Raw genomic sequence first — 25401 nt, 5'->3', positions numbered from 1 at the left:
TTGTGCCACCATTTTTTATGCTCTATGTTTTTTAGAATCTTTACTGAAAATGTCATAACTCCAATTGTTAATTTAAAAAATCATTTTTCTCTGTACTCCCTGCTGTGAAAATGGAGTCTGAAACATTTTTATCTGGGGAAGTGGAAATACTTGACCTGTTTTTCAATTTCCCTATAATTTGAGATCCAGCTATCAAAGTCAATTTAACTCTTGATGTGGAAGTTTTCTATGAATGTAAAGTTAAATTGCTGGAAAGAAGGGGAGCAAATTTTCTGAAATATTTCAGAAGGCCTGAAGAAGTTAAATGCAGATGAAAGAAATATATGGAAACCTCCGTTGTTTAACCACAATAGTGTTCAGAAGAAATTAGCACATACTGGTGATGCAGAAAGTTGCTAGTGATTATAAATAATGGCAATTACCATTTATTGGCAACTTAGTGTTTTTAGGCATTGTACTACTTTTTTTTTTTTTTTTTTTTTCCGGTACGCGGGCGTCTCACTGCTGTGGTCTCTCCCGTTGTGGAACACAGGCTCTGGACGTGCAGGCTCAGCGACCACGGCTCATGGGCCCAGCCGCTCCGCGGCATGTGGGATCTTCCCGGACCGGGGCACGAACCCGTGTTCCCTGCATTGGCAGGCGGACTCTCAACCACTGTGCCACCAGGGAAGCCCAAGTAGGCTAATTTAGATTTCACGTTTGTCACAGCATGCCCCCACTCACATTGTTCATTGTGAAATTTGGATTCTTGCTGTATCTGTTTACTTTCCACATCCTTCTCTCTCCAAGGAGGGAGCAATGATGTGGAGGGAAGAGAATGAGAATGTTGGAGTTAGATTTAGGTTCTAATCCTAAAAGTGTACACGGTTTCGGGTACACTCCCTGGTCTCAGTTTCTTCATCTCTAAAATGATGATAATATCTGCTTGTTGTAAGGATTACATTAGATGTACTATCTACCAGTTTCCCACCAAATGTCTGTTTCTTTTTCTTCTTATTCACACTATGACCCCTTTATTCCCCCCGCCCCCACCCCGTATTAAAATGTAATCCTTTCCTTTCTTATTGTTATAGAAATTTCATTGCTTTCTGTATATCTCTTGTGCTTAGTCTTAACTTTTCTGATTTTATCAACCTCCTTATCCTTCTCTGGTTCTACCTACTTTTCTAAAACTTTCTGCCTAATTCTCTCACTGTACAAGTGAACATCTATTTGTACCTCTAACCACAGTCCATCTAGGTTTCGGTCACAGGCCTACCAGGTTTGCCCCAGATCCTAGATGAAATGCTGAAATTACACATGTGCTGTGTCCCAAAATTAACTTTTAATTCAGCTTGGAATTTCAATTCTATTTTTTAATGGAAGCAATATTATAAATGGTGGTTCTGTCACTAGGCCAAAAGCCCAGAAACTAAAGCATGTTTAACTCATAAGTTAATTGAAAATTTTATACTTATAACAAAGTAAAAGAATATAATGCCATTGCAGTTTTAGTAATAAAATAAAATAAAAACAATATTGAATAAGTAGTTATTTACTTTATACATTGTTTGTAGTATGTACTTGATGGAAATTTTGAATGGAGCATTTAAGTGCTTTAGGGATTGCAGTGTTTGTATATTATGGTTATGATGAAATAAATATTCACATTTTAAGGCAATACAAGAAAAATTTAAACATAATATTTTTTCTCTGCCCCTTTGTGTGTGCACTCCCCCCTCCCTCCCCCCTAGTGTGCACTATGCATCTGTACTATGGGTTAACCAGACTTCCCCAAAGGCAGAAATACCTGCTCAACCATAAAGATCGATTTTTCTTCTGGCACCAGTCATGTAACTCCTTGAAAAATAACATTCCTTTCTCAATCCAGTAAGGGGTTGATTACCCATCACACACCTTGTACATGCAGACATCTTTGGTGAACTTTATGTATGATGCCAATATATTATTTCCCTTAAAGATAGTGATTGGTGTAAAACAAACTGGTCAGGTGACCTGGGGAGATACTGGGCTATACCTAATGGAAGTTCTTAGCTTAAATTCTTACTTATGACCTTATTAATGTTACTAGCTGTATTATTTGTATTCTGCCTATTTTACACGATTATTGTTTCTTGCATTACCAACGTGTGGCTGAACCTCAGATACATTTAGTGATGATTAGGAAACCTGAAACAATTGACCAAATATATAGTACTATAAGATCAATGATTGTAATAGTGTAACTCTAGCTGTGGGAAGAAGCAACAAGAGGGAACCATTTCCTGGACCATAACAGACTAGTAAGACAGATGGTCTGGAGACTTTTGGCTACTGTTAACTGGGTCTAGTTCAGTAATTGCATATTGAGTGGCCTATCAATATCTGGTATTCAGATAATAAAGGATACACTCGTTTTGAAGTTTTATCTTCATGTGAGATGTATGTAGTGTATGGTAAAGGCAGTCGTTATACCTTTTTACTAAGTGCCTGTCTTTCAGGCAAGAAAGAAAACTGTATAAATCTCATCAGGTTTGGTAATATTTCAGTTAGAGAATCAGGATAACCTCTCTTTTAACCTTTTAAACTAATAGGTCTGTCTTTGTCCTGGGATGACAAAATGCAAGTTATGATATCTTTTCTTTTATTTCTCTATATTATACTCATGGTAGAATGTGAATATTAAAAACCTATAAAAATCATACAAAATATTAAAAACCTGCAAAAATCACACAAAATTATACATACCTGTAAAAATCATACAAAATACAAAAATCATACAAGTTTTTCCAGGGCTTGAAGAATGATCTCGTAATATAATAGCTCATATCCACATTCCATAATTTTAGCTTAAATGTTTCCACGTATAACTCTTTATTCCTTTTCATAACTATGCAATCTATTGGCATAGATTGCCTAATGAATTAATGTATTCATTTGAAAAAGTGTCCTTAAATCATTAACTGGGAAACCATCATTGGCCATTGTTATGAAAATAGAACTTTACCTTGAGTGGTCAGTATCTGACTAAGGACAAAGTAATTGCTGTTGTCTACTTCTCTCGCTGACCTTGTTTGTTATATTTTCCTAATGAATGACAGGTAGTGGTGTCTTTGTCACTTGCCTTTCCCATCTTATACTTCATGTTCTAATAATTCCCAGTATGCTTTTCCACTTTGCTTTATCCTAAAATCGTAATGTTAGTATTGCCCTGAATTTATTCCAGTTCATCTGTTATATTTTGCAAATGAAGAAACTGAGAGCGAGATTAAGTGACCTGATTGATGTTATTCAGCTACTTAATGCATAGCAGAGACTAGAAATAAAGTCTTGTTTCCACTTTCACCTGGCAGGAAGTCAGTGCCAAATAAATATTTGTTAAAGCAAACTAACTCTTCCCACTGTACCATTCTTTGAGTGAGGCACATTTCTGCATTTAATTTTCATAATAACTTGGCCAAGATCACATGGTTAAAATAATTACCTTGATCCTCTCCAGTAAACCTTGTATGGTCCTAAAATCAGGTTTGCGCCTAACGAAAGGACCTGGAAGCCGTGTTTGAACAGAAGATTTTCTATTGCTCCATTCCTTAGCAGTTATTTTCTTAAATATTGTTTCCTATAGTAATTAACTATTTTCAGGGTTATGCTTTTCCTCTGAGTCTACAGAGAAATCTTATGCTGCTCTTATGATATAGAATTTTTCAGAAGCTCTTGAATGGTTCATTTGTTCCTTTTGCTTATCTTTAAATAAGAAGAATTCTATCTAGCATCAATGTTTGATGAAAGATAGGGGTATAGAGTTGGACCCAAAGCCATCTACTTGGTAGCTACTGGTGTAATGTGCAGGGCTGGTTAAAGAGTATAGCTCCAGCACAATTTCTGGTGTCTAGCAGGAATTTCTATAGTTTAGCTCTGGTCCAATGTGGGGTTTATAATTTACATGACTATAAAAGGATAATTTGTTCTAGTGATTCTAAGGGTGCTTTTATTTTTGTCTATGACCATGTATAGAAAACGCCCATTTCTGTGGAGAATGAACTGCCTCTTGAGCTCTTCCCATATGCAGCCTGTCCACCGTGTGGACTTTACTGCCATATAACATGTCCCTGCCCATCTACCTCTAGCCTTGTTAAATACTATGATTTGCAGGTTCTGCATATATGCACAAAGTGAGCTAGACAAGGGTGGGACTGGTTTTCTGTTAAGCAGATGGTAAGAGGCAGATAAACTGGATGAGAGAAGAAAATTGCCTGGGTTAGCAATCATGTTTCTTAATTCAGAAGTATTTGGGCTATAGGTAATAGAAATACTGTCTCTTGCAATTGGTTGTTAGCCTCAGTTTTCAGTGTTGCAAATTAAATTGTCACCATGACTAGTTTAATGGGAAGTTGGGAGAAATCATATCAGAGATTTATTCAGGTGATGATATTTAAATCCAGAAGAAACATTTCTTATTTGTTCTTTAAGCTTTCTAGGATGAAGTGGAGCAAAACCTTTTGCTTTTACTGGATTATTTTATTATTTCCCCATCATGCTAATGAAAGCTAACATTTATTATCTTCCTTGTCAGACCTTTGGCTGTATCTAAATTTTATTAAAACAGTTTTGAAAGGAGGGTTTTCGTTTCCTTATTTTTCAGGTAAGGAATGAGACTAAATGACTTGCTTAAAGTTTCACAGTTGGTAATTGGTAGAGCTGAGATTCAAATCCAGGACAGACTTCACACATCACATTCTTTGTAGTACATATATTTGAGAATGTGGTTAACTGACTATGAAAGTAAATAGTTGTCTAGAACCTACTATCCTGTGATGTGAAAGCATTTATATTTTAATGAATTACCTTTAAAAAGAATGTGCTTTTAATCTTCCTTTTGAGATGGCAGTTCCTGGATTTACCCTTGGTGCCTTCATACTTCTGTTGCTCGTTAGTTCTGTGGCTAATTATCCCAATGGAAAAGTAACGAAGTCGTGCCATGGAATGATTCCTGAACATGGTCATACTCCACAGTCTGATCCCCCTTGCTACATCTCAGTGAGTCAGATGACATTCAGGCCAGGAGAGAAGATCAAAGGTACTGTGCTGGTATTAACAATTTACATTTTGAATTTCACTTTTTTACTGTAAATTGAATCTTTATTACTGTTGGATTTATACAGTTTCAGTTAATCTGTTCATCTGCTTTTATAAGATACCATGATCTTATACTTCTCATTTTTGTGTTTAACTACTACAGATGACTATATTACTTAAGTAGTATATTTACTATCCATTCAGAATAGGTGTTTTTTTTTTTGGGACACACCACATGGCCTGCGGGCTCTTAGTTCCCCGACCAGCGATGAACCCGGCCCTGGCAGTGAAAGCACCAAATCTAATCACTGGACTGCCAGGGAATTCCCCAGAATAGGTTTGAAAATATGTTTTTGTCATTATTTAATATATCTTCATTAACAGTACTATTTACTCAATAGAAATACATAAAATAAAGCTTATTTTATCTGGCTTAAGATGTTAAACCCTTATCCTTCTTGACATAGTATAATCTCTTGTGTTTCCCTAATTCTGGCAAAAGGTAGGCTGAAACTTAATAGTCTATTAAGGTTGTATCTATAAAAGCATTTTACAAATTCTATTTTCTGCAACTTTAGAAATGCAGAATATTAATAGATACGCTCTAGCAAAAAGGGTATATGGAAAAATAAATTTGGAACACTCTGTTATATATATTTCTTAGAGTTTCATACTGCACAGTAGAATGTTAAAGGGCCTGAGACGTTTGCAGTAAAGACAAAAGTATTTACTTTCAACCAGCATTTTTCAAACTACTTTGGCCCCATGGACCACGCTCTGACCATAACCTACCTTTTCTTCCCTGTGGAATGGCTATTACATCTCATGGAATAATGTCCTGTGGAACACGGTTTAGAATTTCTTTGACTATAGGATGATCTCTACTGTTTTCTCTCCTGGAGTAGCTTTCTATATGTACACCCGATTTGGTGATGTACCTCCTTTAAACAGTGTTTTTTGGGGGATGTTGCTAAACTCTTAACTTATCTTTTTGTTTGTTTCTTAGTTACTTTGTCAGGGCCACTATTTAAAGGCTTTCTCTTAGAAGCGCGTGATGAGAATTTGACTGGCCCTCCTATTGGCTCCTTCACATTGATTGACAGTCAAGTGTCACAGCTTCTGACCTGTGAAGATATACAGGTTTGTGCTTAGTTTGAAACTGATTTCTGTCAGTTTCCATGGGTCTTTTCACTACAAGGTGGTGTTTGCAAGATAAACAATGACATTACCCATGCATTGCAGACATCTGAGTACATTCATGTTGATCAGACTTTCCCCCTAATTTTTCTACTGGCAAGATATTTTTATACAACATCCTAGAAAAGGTAGGGTTGCAGCTTGAGGAGTTTATAGCTTTTGATATTTTATATAGTATAGACTCCTATTATATGGAATTTCGAAAGATGTTAATATTGAAGATAGAGTTCTAGAGTGGAACAGAGGTCTAATTTTTGTAATTAATTAATTTAATGAACATTTATTATACCAGGAACTTTCCTGCATGGATTATGGTGATGAACAGGACTTGTTCTTTGAAGAGCTCATAGCCTTACACATAAGTAAAGCATATGGACATATGCTGTATGGCACATAAGTAGAACGTATGGATATAGGACAGACACATAAATGGAATAGTATGATGACTTAGATTAGAACCATACACAGGGTGGGTGAGAAGCATAGCAGAGGTGCTGCACACAGGCTGGAGGGAATTGAGAGAGAGGAGATTATCTCAGCTAGACCTCAAAGAATGCGTAGGAATTTGCCAGGTGAAAGAATGTGGGAAACAAGATTGTTCAAGAGAAAGGAATTACTAAAATATAATATTGCATATTTGGAGGCAGGAATTTTTTCTTTTGATGAATCTTCTGCATTCTGTTTGCATCTATTAATAAAAAAATAAACTTACAGTATAAATGAAATAATGAGCAGGCTTTATATAACATCAACACACTCAGTATTCATAACTCTCTTCAGTTCTTAAATTTCTGCTGACGCTAATTTGTTCATAGAGCCGGCTGCTAATTTGGTGTCAATCAATCAACATGTATTTATTGAGCACCTGAGTCCCTGTTCTAAATAAAAGTCTTTACCACAATGCCAAGGTCATGCAATGGTAAATTACTTTGCAAAATGGCTGTAGTTCCAGCTATGTTGAGCTATTGAGTGTCTGAATGGTAGTTCTTTTCCATTTTATTTCAGGGATCAGCTGTGAGTCACACAAGTCCATCCAATAAAGCAGAAATTGAAGTCTATTGGAATGCTCCAAGCAGTGCCCCAAACCACATAAAGTTTCTGTGAGTAGAAGAGTTTACAACTCTGTAACTAGTATAATTGAAATAATGATAGTCTGTATCTTTTTTTATACCTATTTTATACCTATTGGACATTCACCTGTATGGCAGCGGTGTGGTGTGGTAATGTAGTAAACTTACTGATGTAAGTGGCTGTTTTGCTTTTTTGTTTGTTTTTTTTTCAGCATATATACTGAGCACTTAGCATAGGACCAAGGACCTAATAGACACTTAATAGACATCTGTTGAGTGAATGAAGTGTTGTAGTGCCTTCACACTAATAAGAGCCATCAATTAATACTTGAGTCTATATGGTATATGGACTAATACTTTTTTATAGATTTGTTCCTGTATTAGTATGAGAATATGAAAAGAAGCAGTCCTGAAATTTGGATGACTTTTTTTTTGCAGTGTCACAACTTGCAGATTAGACTGTCAAAAAAGTAAGATCATGTGTGCTCCTCAGAATTATGAAATTCAGTAGAATTAGAATAGTACTTCTCTCTTAATCTTACATGCAAGGGGGAAATGGAATGTCCTAAAGCCATACAATGATTCCTGAGTGGTGTTATAGACATATTTTAAAGGGAGAATTGCTTTCCTGGCCTGGCACTATTTTCTAAATTGATTTGTGGCAACCCTGCATTGAGTGGGTCTGTGGGCACCATTTTTCCAACAGCATTTGCTCACCTTGTGTCTCTGTGCCACAGTTTGGTAATTGCTGTAATATTTCAAACTTTTTATCATTATTATATTTGTTATGGTGATCTGTGATCAGTGATCTTTGATGTTACTACTGTAATTTGCTGAAGGCTCAGATGATGGTTAGTAGTTTTTAGCAATAACGTATTTTAAAATTAAGGTATATTCATTGTTTTGTTTTTAGATATAGTGCTATTGCACACTTAATAGACTACAGTATAGTGTAAACATAACTTTTATATGCACTGGGAAACCCCCAAATTCTGTTACTCACTTTATTGTGATATTCGCTTTATTGTGGTGGTCTGGAACCGAACCTGCAATATCTCCAAGGTATACCTGTATTAAGTGGTATGTCCCTAGTTCATTACTTTTTTTTTTCTATTTGATTATGGTGGGCCACAATCATGGTTCTGTCTAATCGCACTCTCGCTGGTACTGCATTTCAGAGCCACAGTTGTTGAGAAGTACGATATCTACTGGGTGAAGATTCCTGGTCCTGTAATTTCACAACCAAATGTCCTTCCTTTTACAACACCTAAAGCTACAATAGCACCTATGCCAACATTACCTCCAGTCTCCCATTTAACGAAATCAGTAAGTAACATTTTTATGGTTTCACCAAATGCAATCTAAAGGAACAGCTTCCTTAGAAATTGTGGTTCTGTGCTTGGCAACATGTGTAGAGAAGTAGCTGTCCTGGGTTGTGGTAGCAAGTTTTTGAATTCCCTTCAGGAAATCAGGAGGAAGTCTTCATTGTAACATTATGATTTATAGGTTAGAATAAGAGGAGTGTAAGACCCTGCATGGTCAAAGTGTGGTTATGACATTCACATGTAGTCTATACTAGCAGTGGATATGTTTTCATTTGAAAGTAAATCTGAAGCAGCAGCTTTCTTCCATTCTTTTTTTTTTTAGAAAACCAAAAAAACACAGCCAAATATCACACACGGAGAGGGAACTTAAAGCTTAAGCTAAATTTAGACAAGATTTGGAGGAGAATCTTGAAATGGTGATATAACTCTTCAATCTTATTTGATTAAGGCCAATGAGTACTGGAGAATTCTGTGTGTTGAACCACAGAAACTCTTTTGCAAGCTTATCAGCTAGAATTCCATTTAAGCCATCTGATTCAAAAGAATTACTGTTAAAAAAACATACCTTAGAAAGGGTGATGCGTATTAGAAACATTAGAAAGGTTTTACTGAAAGCAATTCTGATAAATTATACTTATCAATTCAGAAGTAAATATAATGAAAAATGTCTTAAAGTAGGTTATTACAGTTGCAAGAACAAATTTGGGCCTGAATCCTGATTTGTCTAATTTCTGTTTGACTTTGGAAAAATTACTTAATTCCTAAAGTCTCAGTCTTTTCACCTGTAAAATGAGAAATAATATCTAGCTCTTACATAGTATTACTATGAGAACTAATTTCTAATGGCTTTGTACTTAATAGATATTCAGTAAATATTAGTTCATTTTTTTCTCTTCCTTCCCTTTCTTGTCTTTTTTTTTTTTTTTTTTTTTGCGGTACGCGGGCCTCTCACCGTCGTGGCCTCTCCCGTTGCGGAGCACAGGCTCCGGACGCGCGGGCTCAGCGGCCATGGCCCACGGGCCAGGCGCTCCGCGGCATGTGGGATCTTCCCGGACCAGGGCACGAACCTGTGTCCCCTGCATCGGCAGGCGGACTCTCAACCACTGCGCCACCAGGGAAGCCCTATAACTCTTTGTTTCTCTTGTACTCCAATACAGTGTCTCATTTTGTTTTCCTTCTTTTCTACATTATGCAATATATGATGAGCCATTTGATTACATTATTATGAACTTTTGTTTGACCAAACAATTCGATCTATTATTTGCGTTAGTTCTCAGTTTATTTAGTGTTAATGTTTATTTATTTAAAAGCTGCTTTAGGCGAGTCCACAGTCAGTTTGGACCTGAGCTTCCCAGTAGGAATCTGTTGACAGGATTATTATCTTTCCATAAATTCATATAAAAGGCTTTAGTGCTTGTTGGAGCTTTTGATTGTATCTCTGCACCAAGGTTATAATCTCTAATTATAGAGAGGTTCATTCAGAGTCACAGGATGATGGCATTTGTAGAGAACTAGGAGAGACCTCAGGGTCACTGCTGCATAGTTAAAGGTAAAGAGACCCTGAGAGAATAAGTTCTTTAGCAAACGTGATGGAGTAAAGGGGAGAGCAGAGATCAAAACCCATGGTTCCTAGCTCCTCGTGGCTTGTTCTCTCCACTCGACTAGGATTTCTCTTTAAGTTCCTGTGAAATAAATAAGGAAAAAAATAAAACAGCTTCTGCCTGGTTTCTGTTAATATTTGGCCTTTGACCCTAGTTCCTGATACAGAGCTGTTAAATCCCTTGGAATTTCCTGGATGATGGGAGCATCTTTTGTTCTAATGAGGTGACTCTTGGTGGGCTCCCATATGGGGGCTGGTCACCAAAAAGACCAAGCCATGATTAGAAGCTTGCAGCTTTCAGGCCCCCTCCCCCCATTCTCCAGAAAAGGGAGAGAGGCTGATTGAGCTAAACATCCATCATGTCCACGTGATGGAGCCTCCATAATGAGTCCAGAAATATGGGTTTCAGAGAGCTCCTGGGTTCCTGACCACGTGGAGGTGCTGGGAAGGTGGTGCCTCAGAAGTTCTGTGCCCCTTCCTACATACCTTGCTTTATGCACCTCTTCCATCTTGCTGTTCCTGGGTTGTTATCTTTTTATCAATGTAATAAACTGGTAATCTACTAAGTAAACTATTTTCCTGAGTTCTGTGAGCCATCTTAGTAAATTATCCAACTTGAGGATTAGGTGCTGGAAACCTCCAATTTATGGCCGACCATTCAGAAGTACAGGTGACAACCTGGGACTTGTGGTTAGCATCTGTGATTGGCATCTGAAGTGGGTGCAGGCTTGTGGGACTGAGCCCTTCACTTGTGGGATCTGACACTAACTTCAGGTAGATAGTGTCAGAACAGAATTGAATTGTAGGACACACAGCTGATGTCTCCAAAGAATTGCAGAATTGCTTAGTGTGGGAAATAGCCGCACCCACTTGGTGGCCAGAAGTATTGGTAGAGTAGAAGAAGAAATGAGTTTTTCTGTACAGTTCCCATTGAATCTAGTTACTTAAAGTAATGTTTAGCTCTCTTCTGAAATGTCGTGTCACAGCTCATTCTAACACAAGATAACTGCTTGTTTGCTCTGTCAGATGGTAGAGCTGACATTTTTCAATACTTTCTTACTTGCCACACCAAGAAGCTCTGAATTAAATCATTGTAGGTTATTTTTGTTTCTCCCCCACTAAATTGTTCTTACTATTATTTGGAGTGGTGGTATATATAGGAGTAAACTTTTTTTTTTTTTTTTTTGTGGTACGCGGGCCTCTTACTATTGTGGCCTCTCCCGTTGCGGAGCACAGGCTCCGGACACGCTGGCTCAGCGGCCATGGCTCACGGGCCCAGTCGCTCTGCGGCATGTGGGATCTTCCCGGACCGGGGCACCAACCCCTGCCCCCTGTATCGGCAGGCGGACTCTCAACCACTGTGCCACCAGGGAAGCCCAGGAGTAACCATTTTTTCTTACATTATCTTAATGTCAAATTTGAACCTGAATTCTAGAAGCAGAGTCCAGGATCTAAATATAAAACTTGCTAAGGGTTGGTTTGTTTGCTTTTAAAAATTCCATCTCTGAAAACTAGAGGACACCCTTTAGGCAAGAATGTCAATGTGGATGTAAATATTCCCTAAGAAATTCTCAAAATTTACCAGAAACTTTGCTCCAGAACATAATTAACATGAAGTATTTTGTGTATTCAAGAGATTTTAATACTCATGCATAATTACAGTACAATTAATGTTGTGTCTTCTAAAGTTTAATTAAAATTAATTAAGTTTAAAAGTTCACAGCCTAACTACTGCTTTGATAATTTCTAATTTGGGATGTGTCTTTGTTCCCTTGTTTGAATCCTTATTATGAAAACGTATTGTTATTAAAACCCATACTTCAAAGTAGTAGCTCTTCTGTCATTGGAAATGAACTGCCTGTTTGATAATTGACTTTTTCCCCCTGTCATTTTTCTAGTTCAATGCTTCAGATTGTGGGAACAAGAAGTTCTGTATTAGGAGTCCTTTGAACTGTGACCCGGAGAAAGAGCTTGCCTGTGTCTTCTTGTCCTTCACACGAGATGCCAAGTCAGTGATGGTTGAAATGAGCGGTCCCAGTAAAGGCTATTTATCCTTTGCATTTTCTCACGACCAATGGATGGTTTGTACCTTTCACTTACATAAGTGGTAATGAAATGAGAGTCACTGGGGTGAGCTCTCATCAATAGCAGTTTAGCTGTTTGTTCCAGAGTCAAATTATCATACTTAAGGGAGGAATGGAAAGGGAGGGCAGAGAAACTAACTTAGATTCTAAGTTTAAGCAGCTTTGAGTTGGGCAATTACATACCTCTAAGAACAAGGCTGTCCTGAGGAAAGTTAGGACATTAGGAAAGTTAGTTGTATTTTCAGTGGATTTGCCACTTTATCTGTCTACCTCTGTCTGTATATCTCTGTGATAAACAGGAAGTGCAGTTAAGAAAAAGTTGCTCTGCATACAATCTCATGTTGTTTGTGATGTTTTTCAACTCCTAGTTTTCTCAAGTGGCCAGCAACAACAGCATGGGGTGCTCATCTTCTTGCCCCCCACCATCAGCACATTTCCCAAACAGGAAATTAAACCTGGCATGTCCAGGCATAAATGGATCCTTTACCAGGTCTACAGAAGGCAGCATTTATTTTCACCTGATTCTCCCTCACCTTGGGTAGTGCAGAATGGATTAAAAGATTCTGTAGGTGGCAGCCTTGTGCTGTGGTGTGGAAGAGCAGAGTTCTGCATTAGCGTTCTGATTTCCCAGGGAGAGGGAAGAAGGGTGTAAAGGCCAGGACATGTGACAGTCCCGTTCCAGCGGAGCTGGCTGTGGAGGGGGATGACGACTACAAATGGAGAAGGCTTTTTACTTCCACATTAGCAAATGCAAGGAGTCTTTTCCTGAGAGTTTTCTTCCTGTCAGGTTTTAAACTTAACATCACTTTTTAAGGAAATCATTATTTCAATAAAAGAGAAAAGGAACTCTGAGAATCTGTGATAGAAGAACAAATATTTTCCTTCAAAGTGCACTCTAATCATGGTGGTCCTTGTTACGCTGGCTGCAAATATTGCAGGGAGCCAGGTGTAACTTTTTTAGGGGGATGTCATTGTAATATATGATATGACCTGTATATTTTACTATATAGTTCCAGAATGCGCTCATTATCTTTTTTCATTCAATGAAGGGTATACCTTAAACCTATGAGATAGAAGACATGTCATCGACTTCTAAAAAGAGCATATAAATTATGACTCTTTCCTTTTTAAAGTTGATTTTATGGGAAATTTTATACTTGTTCAAATGATGTTGCAATTGTTCAAAACATTTTGCCCATTTCCGTTTTGTAATTACCATCAGACCTACAGCATATCCTTTTGGGTATTCTCAATTCTGGCAAAAATGAACCTTATGCCTGAGGTGCATAAGGGGGCTGGGTTAAAAATAAAATATGACTGTAAAGCAATAAGGAAAGTTGGTGGCTTGTTGTGTGAATGGAACTGGCTCTGAAGGAAACTCTGAAGATGAATCCAACAAGGGTTAACAATGGTAGCCTTGTTGGAATAAGTGTGTAGCTTCATTATGGCGCATGTCTAAGGTAGGGTACACATTTAGATAGGTGTTCTAGTCACTTCATTAAAAATATTCTAGTCACTTTGTAGCCAAACTTCATGCAAAAGTATCCTAACACATTTCCTTTTCCGGTCACGTAAAATCTGTCAGCCAGAGGAAAAGACAGTATTGTTGCAGTGAGTGTTGTGATGGGGCGCCTGCAAGTAGACCAGTTATTTCTAAGTTGTAGGCATAGATGACACAAAAACCTTTATCTCTAATTCGAGATATATTTATCTTACTTAGAAATCTTATGTTTCTAGTATAGTACTCATCAACAGTGTTTATAAAAAAGACTTAATTATGCAGGTGCAGCTGATTTACAGAGAAACCCTATTTGATGATTAAAATCATCTGTACACCTGTTTGCCTAAATTGGGGGGAAAATAAGTCATCGTCAAAAATATTTTTGAAGTGGTTGTTTCTATTTTTGATTATTTAAAAAATCTTAGGATATTTTTATGACCTGCTATTTCTTATCAGTATGTAATGTAAATTTAAATACTGAAGGTATCTGATGTTATGAATACTGACTAGATAAATTAAAAGCTAGATACTGACTAGATACTGACTAGATAAAAGCTAAATACTGACTAGATAAATTTAGCTAGGAAAAGCTAAATTATAGCTTCTTCAGTTTGGTTTATAAATTAATGATAGCAGTTGTTTTGGTATTAGAGCTCATCGCTAAAATTGGTGAAAGTACAACTATCCATATTTTTGCTAACAGTGACTTGCTAATACCTGAATTTTAACTGAAATTCAAAGTACACACCTCTTCCTCATCTCAGAAATTTTGCTATATGAGATAGAGTATTCAAGTATATACACTATATTAGCTTCCGTTCTCTGCGTTCCCCTGCCCAGTGTCGTCTTATTCTATACATAATTTCTCAACACTCAAATTCCACAACGTTCCCAATCCTGACCTCTCTTGTGTGTGTCCAGATTGGAATTTCCAGCTGCTGGGTGGTCTCTTCCAGCTGAGTACTCTGGACAACACAGACCATCATCTGTAAAACTGAATTTATTATCTACCCTCCTGCTGTCCTTTTGTGTTTCCCATTCTTGATGATCAAGAACAATAGTAAAAAAAGCGACTACTATTATCGATTTCTTTCTTCTTTTCAGATACTGTCTGGGGCAACTTAGGGACAATCTCATTCATTGCTGCCACCAACTTCTCTGGTGTTCAAGGAAACTTTGTTTGTGATTTAGATTCTTCTTTTTTATTTACCTTTCAGGTGCTTCTTTCTTTCATGCACCCCAACTTTTTGTTTTGAAAAGCCTTAAACCTACATGAAAGTTGAGAGACACCAGTAAGCCCTTCACCTACATTTGTTGTTTTTTCTCTCTCTCTCTCTCTCTCTCTGTGTATGTGTAGATTGACTTATTCACTGTATATTAACACACATTTCTTTTCCCTGAACTATTTGAAAATTAAGTTGCAGATATCATGACATTTTAAGTCTAGTTTGCAGCATGTGTTTCCTAAGAAGGATATTCTCCTACAATTATCTATAAGATCACTATCACAATATATAATGATTTTATGCAATAGAGCCTATATTCAAATTTCCCCAATTATCCCAGTAAAGTCATATGTATATGTATATTTTAAAAATTTCTGATACAGACTAATCAGTTATCACTCAATGCATTTTATTGGTATATCTCTTTAATCTCCTTTACTTTAGAACTGTTACCCTACCTTTTTTCTTTTAGGCCAGTTGTTTTGTAGAGTGTCCCACAATTTTTACAATAGACTCAGGTTAATATGGTTTTTGACCACATTTAAGGTAATCTCAATCCTAGCCCCAAAAGCCTTTAGTAGGTAAGGTGAAACTTTAGTAGTTATAGGAAAATGTTTTTTTCTTTAGCATAGTTTCAAAACTCTTCAAAGTCCATTTCTGGCCATACCCTGTATATGTTTTAGCTCACAAAACTACCTGTTTCCTAAAGTTTCCCTATATTTTTTATATTTCTGTATCTTTGGTCCTAGAAGTTCCTCAGTTTGAAAAACTTTTCTCTTAATCGCAGCTCTACCTTATCCACATATATTTTTTATTCTCTAAGGCCTAGTTAATGCTATCTTTTCTGATAAGCCTTTTCAATCCTTTGGCCCTACCTAATTTGCCTTTCCATAGTACTGTGTTTAAATCTCTGTTTTATCACATTTCATGTACTATTTTAACTGTCTCCTCTATTAAAACATAGTCTTTGATTGTAAGAACTATGTCATCATCTTTATTTCCTCCACATGATATTTTCTCATAGAGTGCATTCTAAATGCTGGAATGAGAGGAACAAACGGGGGTAAGAGGTTCTGTCCAATTCAGGGATTTGGTTGAAGCTCCTCATGTGTGTCCTTCCATGCTCCAAATTTGGGGTTTCTACAGCTGCCTGGAGCCTAAGGTTGTCGTAGCACCTTATCTTACCCTCATTGTAGAGTAGTGAGAATTCAGAGTTTCCTCTTCTCCATCCCTGTCATCCTCTCCAGTATGTGGGAGGTCTGCCTTAATGACTCAGTCGACTTCTTATCATCAGTTTGCCTCAAAATCAACCATTCTGTTATATTAAATTTTGTTTTAAATAACAAGAAAATTCCTATACCTCATTGATACTAAACATTCTAGAAAACACACATTGTTTGTTTAAATCAGAGATCAGCCAACTTTTTCTGCAGAGGTCCAGATAGCACCCACTTGGGAATTTGTGGGCCATATGGTCTCTGTTGCAGCTACTCAGTTCTGGTGTGATAGCGCTAAAGCAGCTGTAGATTATCCGTAAGTTGGTGGCTGTATTCCAATAAAACTTTATTTATAAACACTGAAATTTGGATTTAATATATTTTTACCTGTCATGAAATATTATCCTTTTAATTAAAAAAAAACACATTTAGATATGTAAGCGCCATCCTCAGCCTGTGGCCTGTACAAAAACAGGCATCAGGCTGAAGTTGGTCTGTGAGCTGTAGTGTGTAGCGGTTTAAATGATGACGACTACAAGTTTCTTATCTTGAGTTGCACTAATTCTGATTTGAATATAAGATGTGTAACAGGGTATAATTTCTTTGCTAAGGTTATGTACTTGAGAGTTAAAACTGGAACTTTTAAAAATAAATTTAAAACGTGTTAGAATATCATATTGGTATTCATAGCAAAATTTAAATCATAACTGGTTAGTCCTGGATCTTGTTTAAGGAGTTTAGTGACTAAAGCACATAAAAGACCTTGTTAGATAGTTTATGGAGAGCAGTTTAGAATAGATGAAAGAACCAAAACTATACGCAAGAATTTAAAATCCAGATTATTCTTTTGTACCGTGACTTAAATGTGCTTTAAAGATGCAGTCTGCCCTCCGATAGTCACTTTAAATAAGATTTAATTTTTAGAGCTAAGGAATGTTGGAGATTAAAGGATAGATAAAAATTAGACTGACAAAGAATGCCCCCTTGAGCTCAGATACTGTGGTCTCAATATGCAGTAGTAAATCTATTAAGTGTGTACAATATTAGCAATATTTGATTATAGTGTCTTACATCTTAAAAGTTACCCCCCCAAATCCAATAGAATGCAGTGCACTTACAGTTATGAAAATTGTAGGTCACATTTATTTACAAATAAATATCCAGAGCAATGTTTATGAAAAGTTCAGTGAAAAAGGTAACAAAACTTTATATTTTCCCATTTGGGGAGAAAAATAGGTTATAAATACAAATAGGTTTGGATGAATATATACAAATGCATTAACAGTGGTGTTGAATTGATGATGGGTTATGGGCATATAACCATGTTATATGTCTATTTTAATACACTGCAATTTTATTGCTTTTGCATGATAACAATCATTTTTAATTAATATATCAGACAGCCAATTCTTTAGAATTTGTGGTATCGTTTTAAGATTGAGTCAGTAAATTATGTTTTAAAAGCATCAAATACTATTTGATAACATTAGGGACTTTTATTTTTTTGGATGCGTCGGGTCCTCATTGTGGCTTGAAGGCTTCTCTCTGTAGTTGCAGCGTGTGGGCTTCTCTCTAGTTATGGCATGAGGGTTTTCTTTCTCTAGTTGTGGCGTGCGGGCTCCAGAGCACGTGGACTCTCTCGTTGAGGCGCACAAGCTCAGTAGTTGTGACGCGCGGGCTTAGTTGCCCTGTGGCATGTGAGATCTTAGTTCCCTGACGAGGGATTGAATCCACATCCCCTGCATTGGAAGCCGGATTCTTTACCACTGGACCACCAGGGAAGCCCCAGGGACGTTTCTTTTTTAAAGAAATGAAATTCCCTTGAACTTTTTCTCACTTGCAATTGTTTTTCAGGGTGATGATGATGCTTATCTGTGTATTCTTGAAGATCAGACTGTGCACATACAACCTTCCCATCTGACAGGGCGAAGTCACCCTGTAATGGACTCCAGGGTAGGTGTGAAAATTCTGAGAATCTCCATCTGGCCGGTCCACCTTCTGGCTCTATGGCTGACAGTGGCATGGCTATGCTGCAAGATAGCTTCCAAACCTGCAGTTAGCAGCAGAGACCAAGCAGGGGCCTGGCAGCAGGGTTCCTCTCTTACTATAATCTGGGAGAAGCCTTTCTGTGTTTTATTTTTAACATATATATATGTAAATTGTATATATTTAAGGTGTACAACATGATGTTTTGATATCCTTCTACATAGTGAAATGATTACTAGAGTCAAGCTAATAAATGTATCCATTGCCTCACATAGTTACTTTTTCTTTGTGATAAGAGCACGTGAAATCTGCTCTCTTAGCAAATTTCCAGTATATGGTACAGTATTAACTACAGATACTGTGCCCTTTTTCTATGCTTTAGAAAGCATAAGAAAAGTTTCTCTTTGAGGAAAAGATGAATTCTTGCTTGTGTTACTTAAATCCTTTTATTAATGCATCTTACAAAAAATATTTTATGGTTTATTAAGAGGGTCATCAGCCCCTTTTCAAAAACCTACAGACAGATTTTTAAGAGGCTTATGTAAGTGACACAGAATTTCTTGATTGGTGAGAAAGAGGTGCACATATGGTAGGTACTGGTTCAGTGCCTTGGGCAAATGTCTTAAGTGCCCGTTGTTATGGCCTATTTCTGGTAGAGAAGTGTCATTTTCACATGGCAACTGACAAGCAAATGAGCTCTGATGGAGCAGTAGCTATCATCTAATGACATGTTTTGTTCTCTGCATAGCTTTCTCATGGGGTTGGAACTTCTCCCCAGTTGCATGTTGCATTTTGGCCACTAGAGTATTACTTGCTAAGTGTTTCTTCAGTGTTGTTGATTGTATATTGGTGGCCAGATGAAGTTAGTACATCTGCCAAAGTTTCTAGCCTAGGTAGTAAAAATACTATCTTTGCCAAGTGGGATAAAGACAAATAAACTGGGAGAATATGTTTCTTGTACTCTTCAAAGAGGAACTGGGAAAACAATGACACTGCAGACAAAACATGAACAGGGGAACTTAGGGAAAGGAAATTGAACAGGTCAGGATTTTGATCATGTCTTATTTTTAGCAAATCTTTGGAAAGTGCTGAGAAGACCCATTGTATGTGTTTGCAGGATCCTCTTGAGGATATGGCTTGGAGGTTGGCAGATGGTGTTATGCAGTGTTCTTTCAGAAGAAACATTACCTTTCCTGGGGTTAAGAATAGATTTGATCTAAATGCAAGCTACTACATATTTCTAGCAGATGGTGCAGCTGATCATGGTAAGTATATTGATAAAAAACTACCTTTTAAAGTTTTTTTTCGCTCACTTTATTCCTTTCCCTCTTTTTTGGGGGAGACTATGGTAATTGCTCTTTTTTAAGATATACATTTGTGGGTAAAGAGTTATTAAACCCTCTTCCATTTTTGCCTGGCAATTTGACTTTGGTTGACCGTCTAGCTTTGTTCCCCTGGAAACTAGGTAAAGGTAGTGTTTACTGGGTTATAAGGCAATCTGCTTAGGATAAAAGTGATTTCTGGCTGGTAGACTGCATTTGGACCAGGAGTAAATACCTAGGAAGAAGCCATGTCTTTGGGCTTCCCTGAGTGCAGTGACATTGGCAGATCCTTTGCAGGGATGCTAGAAGCAGGACTTCGGGATTATTGCAGGAGATATCGGCTCTTGTGGATGCCCTATCCAGTATGAATCTCATCGCCTTGGACCTGAGCTTTCTCCAGGGAAGTAGAGAGGGGTAAAGAGAATAGCTCCTGGACAGCTGAGTGAGCTTCCACAGGACCTCCCTTTGAAAAAGAATGCCTCATGGTGCCCTGCAGGTGTGCTGTGTTTCCTGTCCCACATCCTTCTCAATCAGTCTGATGCCAAGTGTAGCCTAAGGTAGTTTTATGAGTTTGAATGTTTAGTTTATACTTAAGACTGCCCTGGTAGGTACTGCAACACATATTAATAAGAATAATTAGATTTTGTTTAAGATCTTGGCTAATGATATTCTGAAGAACTGCAGGAAATGCCAAGGTAGTGTAATATTTAGTGACTCATCTCCCTGGAGATAATACTACCCCCAAACTTTGAGCATATGGCCTACTTTGAAAATGGTGAAAAGCTGAGCATATAGAATGGAAGGATGAGGGTGAGGTAAAAGAGGAGCAGGAACAGAAATGTGGTACAGGCAGAATTGTGAAAAGCCTTGTGTATTCTATCATGTGGTTTATTTTTTTATTTTTTATTTTTTTTGCTGGACGCGGACCTCTCACTGTTGTGGCCTCTCCCGTTGCGGAGCACAGGCTCCGGACGCGTAGGCTCAGTGGCCACGGCTCACGGACCCAGCCGCTCCACGGCATGTAGGATCTTCCCGAACCGGGGCACGAACCCGTGTCCCCTGCATTGGCAGGTGGACTCTCAACCACTGCACCACCAGGGAAGCCCAATCATGTGGTTTATTTTTAATTGAAGTATAGTTGATTTACAATGTTGTGTTAGTTTCTGGTGTATAGCAAAGTGATATATATATATATATATATATATATATATATATATATATATACTTTTTCAGATTCTTTTCCATTATAGCTTGTTACAAGATATTGAATATAGTTCCCTGTGCTATGCTGTAGGACCTTGTTGTTTATCTATTTTATATATAGTAGTTTATATTCTCTCATGTGGTTTAAATTTTGTACTATAAGTAAAGTATGGATTCAAAAGGTTTTAAAGCAGGACAAAATATCAGCTCAGTGTTAGAGAAAATTTAGGAATATTTGCAGCTTTAGTTGTGGATGATATGTTTGGCTATCTTAGTCAAATCATGTATTCTTACTTGCACCAGCAACAGCAAATGTAGCTGGAAATAATTTCCTGGTTAAATGATAATAATGAACAAAAATTACTTAGTACTTAATGAGTGCCAGTTGCTGGCTCAGCACTATCATTAAGGTTTTCATTTTTATCTTCATAGAAACCTACATAAGAGAAGTACTATTATTAACCTTATTTTGTCTGGCAGGAAACAGGCTTAGAGAGGTTAAGTCATTTGCCCAGACAAGTAAATGGTAGAGTTGGAATTTGAACCTGAACTCTTTGACCTCAGAGCCCAAGTGTTTCACTTTCTAACATGGGAAATGTGGGAAATGAATTTTTAAGGAGAAGGTCAAATATTTGCATTTTTAAACAAATATTTCTAAAGTGCAGGTTATTGTCTTATTGTTATTATTGCAGCTGTCACTTATTGTATATGACATATATCTCATTTATTTCTCACAGAGGCTTTGTAAATAGATATTATGTTGCCCATTGTAGAGATAAGAGAACTGGAGCCTAGAGTGGTGAAGTAACTTGTTCAAAATCAAACAAGTAGCAGAGGCAGGAATTAAACCCAACTCTGTTGCAATTACAGGAGTTGTGCCCTTTTCATCATATCAAACTGCTTCCTTTTGTGCCCAGTATGTTATAGGTGCTCCATAAATGATTACTGACTTGAATGGATGACAAATTGCTAGGAGATTTTAACAGTTTGCATTTGTACTTTAAAAAAATTTATACTTAAAAAGTTTATACTTTAAAAGAAAAGCAGTGTCATTTAAATGGGTGAATTCTGTTGTGCAATACATTATGTGTGGTTTTGGGTGTATGGTGATGCCAAAAATTTCTTAGGCCAGCATTGTAGAATTTGGAATGCATTTTCTGATAGAAACAGTATGTTAAGTAATAGTTCTAACATTTTCCTGGAAAAACCTAGTTTGTGGACGATTCATATACAGAATAGAGCACTGTTTTATCTCCCTTTCCTGCTGGTGTTGCTATGCTCGTGGCATGGTAGGGAGAATCTCTACCTTGTGTTTTGTGGTGTTTCCCAAAGCATGGGGCTCAAATAACCTGCTTCAGAACCATCTGGAATGACTGCTCAAAAGGCAGGTTCCCTAGCTCCATCCCACACTCACGGAATCTCTGTTGTTTGTGCTTGGAATCTGCATTTTAACAAGCATTTCAGGTAATTGTTCTGTATACTGTGGTTCAATAACTTACTGCTCTAGGACAATGTTCTTCCAACGAAGGTGTACATATTGTAAGGTAGTCCAGGGGATACAGAAACCAATACCAGAACTTTTTTCTTAGATTTATTTTATCTCACTAAAAATTTCTATTTTAATAGTGTTCATAATGTGTTAAAACAATAGTACATAAATACATTTATTAACATAAATATACATATGTCATAGACTCATTTTTGTTTTTTTTAAATTTTAAAAATTTATTTATTTTATTTTTTTTGACCGTGTTGGGTCTTTGTTGCTGTTCCTGGGCTTTCTCTAGTTGTGGCGAGCGGGGACTACTCTTCCTTGCGGTGTGTGGGCTTCTCATTGTCGTGGCTTCTCTTGCTGTGGAGCACGGGCTCTAGGCATGCGGGCTTCAGTAGTTGTGGCACGCGGGCTCAGTAGTTGGGGCTCGTGGACTCTAGAGCACAGGCTCAGTAGTTGTGGCGCTCGGGCTTAGCTGCTCCACGGCATGTGGGATCTCCCCGGACCAGGGATCGAACCTGTGTCCCCTGCATTGACAGGCGGATTCTTAACCACGGCATCACGAGGGAAACCCATTTTTTTTTTTTTTTAACTGGTGGAGTGCAAAGCAACAAAACAAAACCTCAAAAAAACAAATCTAAACGTTACCGCTTCAGGGAATTCACTTTCTAGTTCCCTTGTATTGGGGAACAAAGTACAGTCACCACATAAATCAACTGTCGCTTCTGATATCTAGTCATATGTATGTGGATCATTTATATGCTGTGCACTGCTTAAAAGCAGTGAGACTTTGTGAGGTTGAAACCATTTTTCAAAGCAGTCATATAATCTCTGTAACCCATGTTAATGTAGAATGAGGTCGTCCTGGGCAAATCTGTTTCTCAGGAGGCATTGTTTACTGGCAGTCTGAAGGTCAGAGGGAACACCATCGTGAGTCAGATGCTTCAGATGATTCTTAAAGACTATGCCAAGCTCTGAAGGATGCTACATTATTAGTAAAAATAGAAAAATTAACTACTTTCTTCATCCAAATATGCAAAAGTGATTCAGCAAGAGTGATCAAAACTAAAATACAAGGGAAATTGCTTAACATTTTCAGATTTCAGATAACTTTTCAGGTTTTCATTTTCTACTAATTTTTCATGTTACCCTTATTTTTGCTGTAAGCTAGCACATAATTATCTTTCTGTTCTTTTTCTAACTGCTGAGGTTTTTTTTCACCCTTTCACAGGTAATTTTATTCTCTTCTCTGGGTGTCAACAATGCTTATAGATTGGAATTTGAAACATTCAGAAAACAGATACCTGAATATTGTCACATTTCTTTACATCACAATTTAATAACTATTGAACATTCATGTCTACTAAATGCAACGAACAAAACAGTATAAATTTTTACCCGATTCCCTTGTAAACAAGGCTGGTGAAATCCATTGGTGACAAATGGAATTAATGCATTGCACAGTCAGTGAGGAAAAAAACCTTCCCTGTGAGTAAATTATTCTGTTTATAAATAAACTCTGATTTTTTTTTCAGCACACATTTACAGACCTGATCAATGAAAAGAAACAAGATATGTATTTTCCTTTAAAAAGAAAATGTTGAGAATTGGCCCACAATGGGAGAAGTCACCTAGGAAGAGGGGTCAGAAGCAAACTAAAGATAATTGAGAGTTGAAAGTACTGTCATATTTAGTAAAACAAATTTAAAACGTTTTTGTAAATGCTGTTTTGCCCCCAGAAAGTTGACTTTATCCTATCATGAAATAAGCAGTCATGTGAAATGCTGAGTGTTTGAACTGAAAGATAGAACTCACTTGGGTGAATAAGTAATTCCCAATTTGGAAATCTACCAATTTAAATAATTAATGAAGTAGAGACCCTGTTATCACATGACCTGTTATTTTGACAATTTAGGAATAATACTGTAGAGCCGTGTACTACACATGAACCCAACGTTCCTTAGAGCATAACATCTAAATTATAATGGAGCCGTACAGTGGAACTTCAAAATTATGATGGACTTCTGCTTTAATGAAGGTTAAGTTCATCTTAGCCCATGGCTCCATGGTGAATCAGAGTTTAAAAACACTTTTCTTCCAACTTGACTCTCAGGCTGTTAGGAATGTGGTCTGGTTTTTATCACTACCACTCTACTAATACAGTATTTTTATATTCTTCAGTGCGTTTCTTGTCATTTTCAATAGTTTTTTTCATTCTTTTCTTTTTGTCATTTTTGTAGCTTCTGATAGTTATTGTCTCTTTCTTCTTGACACAGGTCTCTAGGTGTTCACGATATAAAACTCTTCTCGTTTTCTGCTTTATCTCGGATCTTCTCTGTAATAACAAGCCATGATATAATAGTTCACCAAATGAATAACCTGGTATCCAAACACCAGTTTTTGAATAGTCCATTTTATCTCTACTGTTTCAAAAGCCTTTTTATTATACACTAAAAATCTTTCAGTAAATCAAATTGTTTATAGTTTATTCTTCCAGTGATCTGTTTGTCTGTTACTGCACTGGTTGAAATTACTATAGCTTAATAATAGGTTGTGAATTTTGATAAAGCATGATACCCCTCCTAGCCTTCTTTTTCAGGAATTCAGGAATTCTTGCCTCTTCCTTGTATATCGGCTCTTCTAGATAAAATTCAGAAATGATTTATCAAATTTCATTAAAAATCCTATTGGAGTTATGACTGGAATTGAAATGAAATTTTAGATTAATTTGTGGAATAATCAACGTCCTTGAGTCTTCCTATCCAGGAGTATATTGGGATATTTCATTTATTCAGATCCTGTGGTTTTCTTCATATCTTCCTGTAGGGCTTATTTATTTATGTTACTTTGTTCCTATGTATTTTATAGATTTCTAATACAAACTATTGTGAATGGGATTATTTTTTCTTACATTTTCTAAATTTGTTGGTGTATAGGAAAGTTATTGATCTTTGAATGCTTATCTTGAATGTAGCCACCTAGTTTTCCAGTTGATGGTCTTGGATTTTCTAGATGAAACATCATATCTTGTGCAAATAATGACAGGCATAGTAGCCCTCATTTTCTTTCTTTCCTTGTCTCACTGCATTGCTTACTTCTTCCAGAAAAATGTGGAATGGCGGT

The 25401-nt window shown here is 37.0% G+C and overlaps 1 protein-coding gene across 4 annotated transcripts in view; it reads left to right on the top strand.

Annotated features, from left to right (window-relative positions):
* The window catches only part of FRRS1 (ferric chelate reductase 1), a 52540-nt gene that overhangs the window by 5276 nt on the left and 21863 nt on the right, over nucleotides 1-25401 (top strand). For 3 of the 4 annotated variants that reach the window (XM_032609398.1, XM_032609390.1, XM_032609418.1), the window contains exons 2-8: nucleotides 4861-5056; nucleotides 6062-6195; nucleotides 7258-7352; nucleotides 8501-8648; nucleotides 12146-12328; nucleotides 18130-18228; nucleotides 19379-19526. In XM_032609398.1, coding sequence (XP_032465289.1) covers nucleotides 4861-5056; nucleotides 6062-6195; nucleotides 7258-7352; nucleotides 8501-8648; nucleotides 12146-12328; nucleotides 18130-18228; nucleotides 19379-19526 — 1003 coding nt within the window. Of the gene's footprint in view, nucleotides 1-654; nucleotides 677-4860; nucleotides 5057-6061; nucleotides 6196-7257; nucleotides 7353-8500; nucleotides 8649-12145; nucleotides 12329-18129; nucleotides 18229-19378; nucleotides 19527-25401 lie in introns of those variants that run through there. The other variant, XM_032609409.1, reaches the window with a different exon arrangement.

Source organism: Phocoena sinus, chromosome 1 (assembly GCF_008692025.1).
Source record: "Phocoena sinus isolate mPhoSin1 chromosome 1, mPhoSin1.pri, whole genome shotgun sequence".
In the NCBI taxonomy this organism is placed as follows: Eukaryota; Metazoa; Chordata; class Mammalia; order Artiodactyla; family Phocoenidae; genus Phocoena; species Phocoena sinus.
Note: the sequence above shows the minus strand (reverse complement) of the source record. Positions and strands in the feature narration are given on the sequence as shown.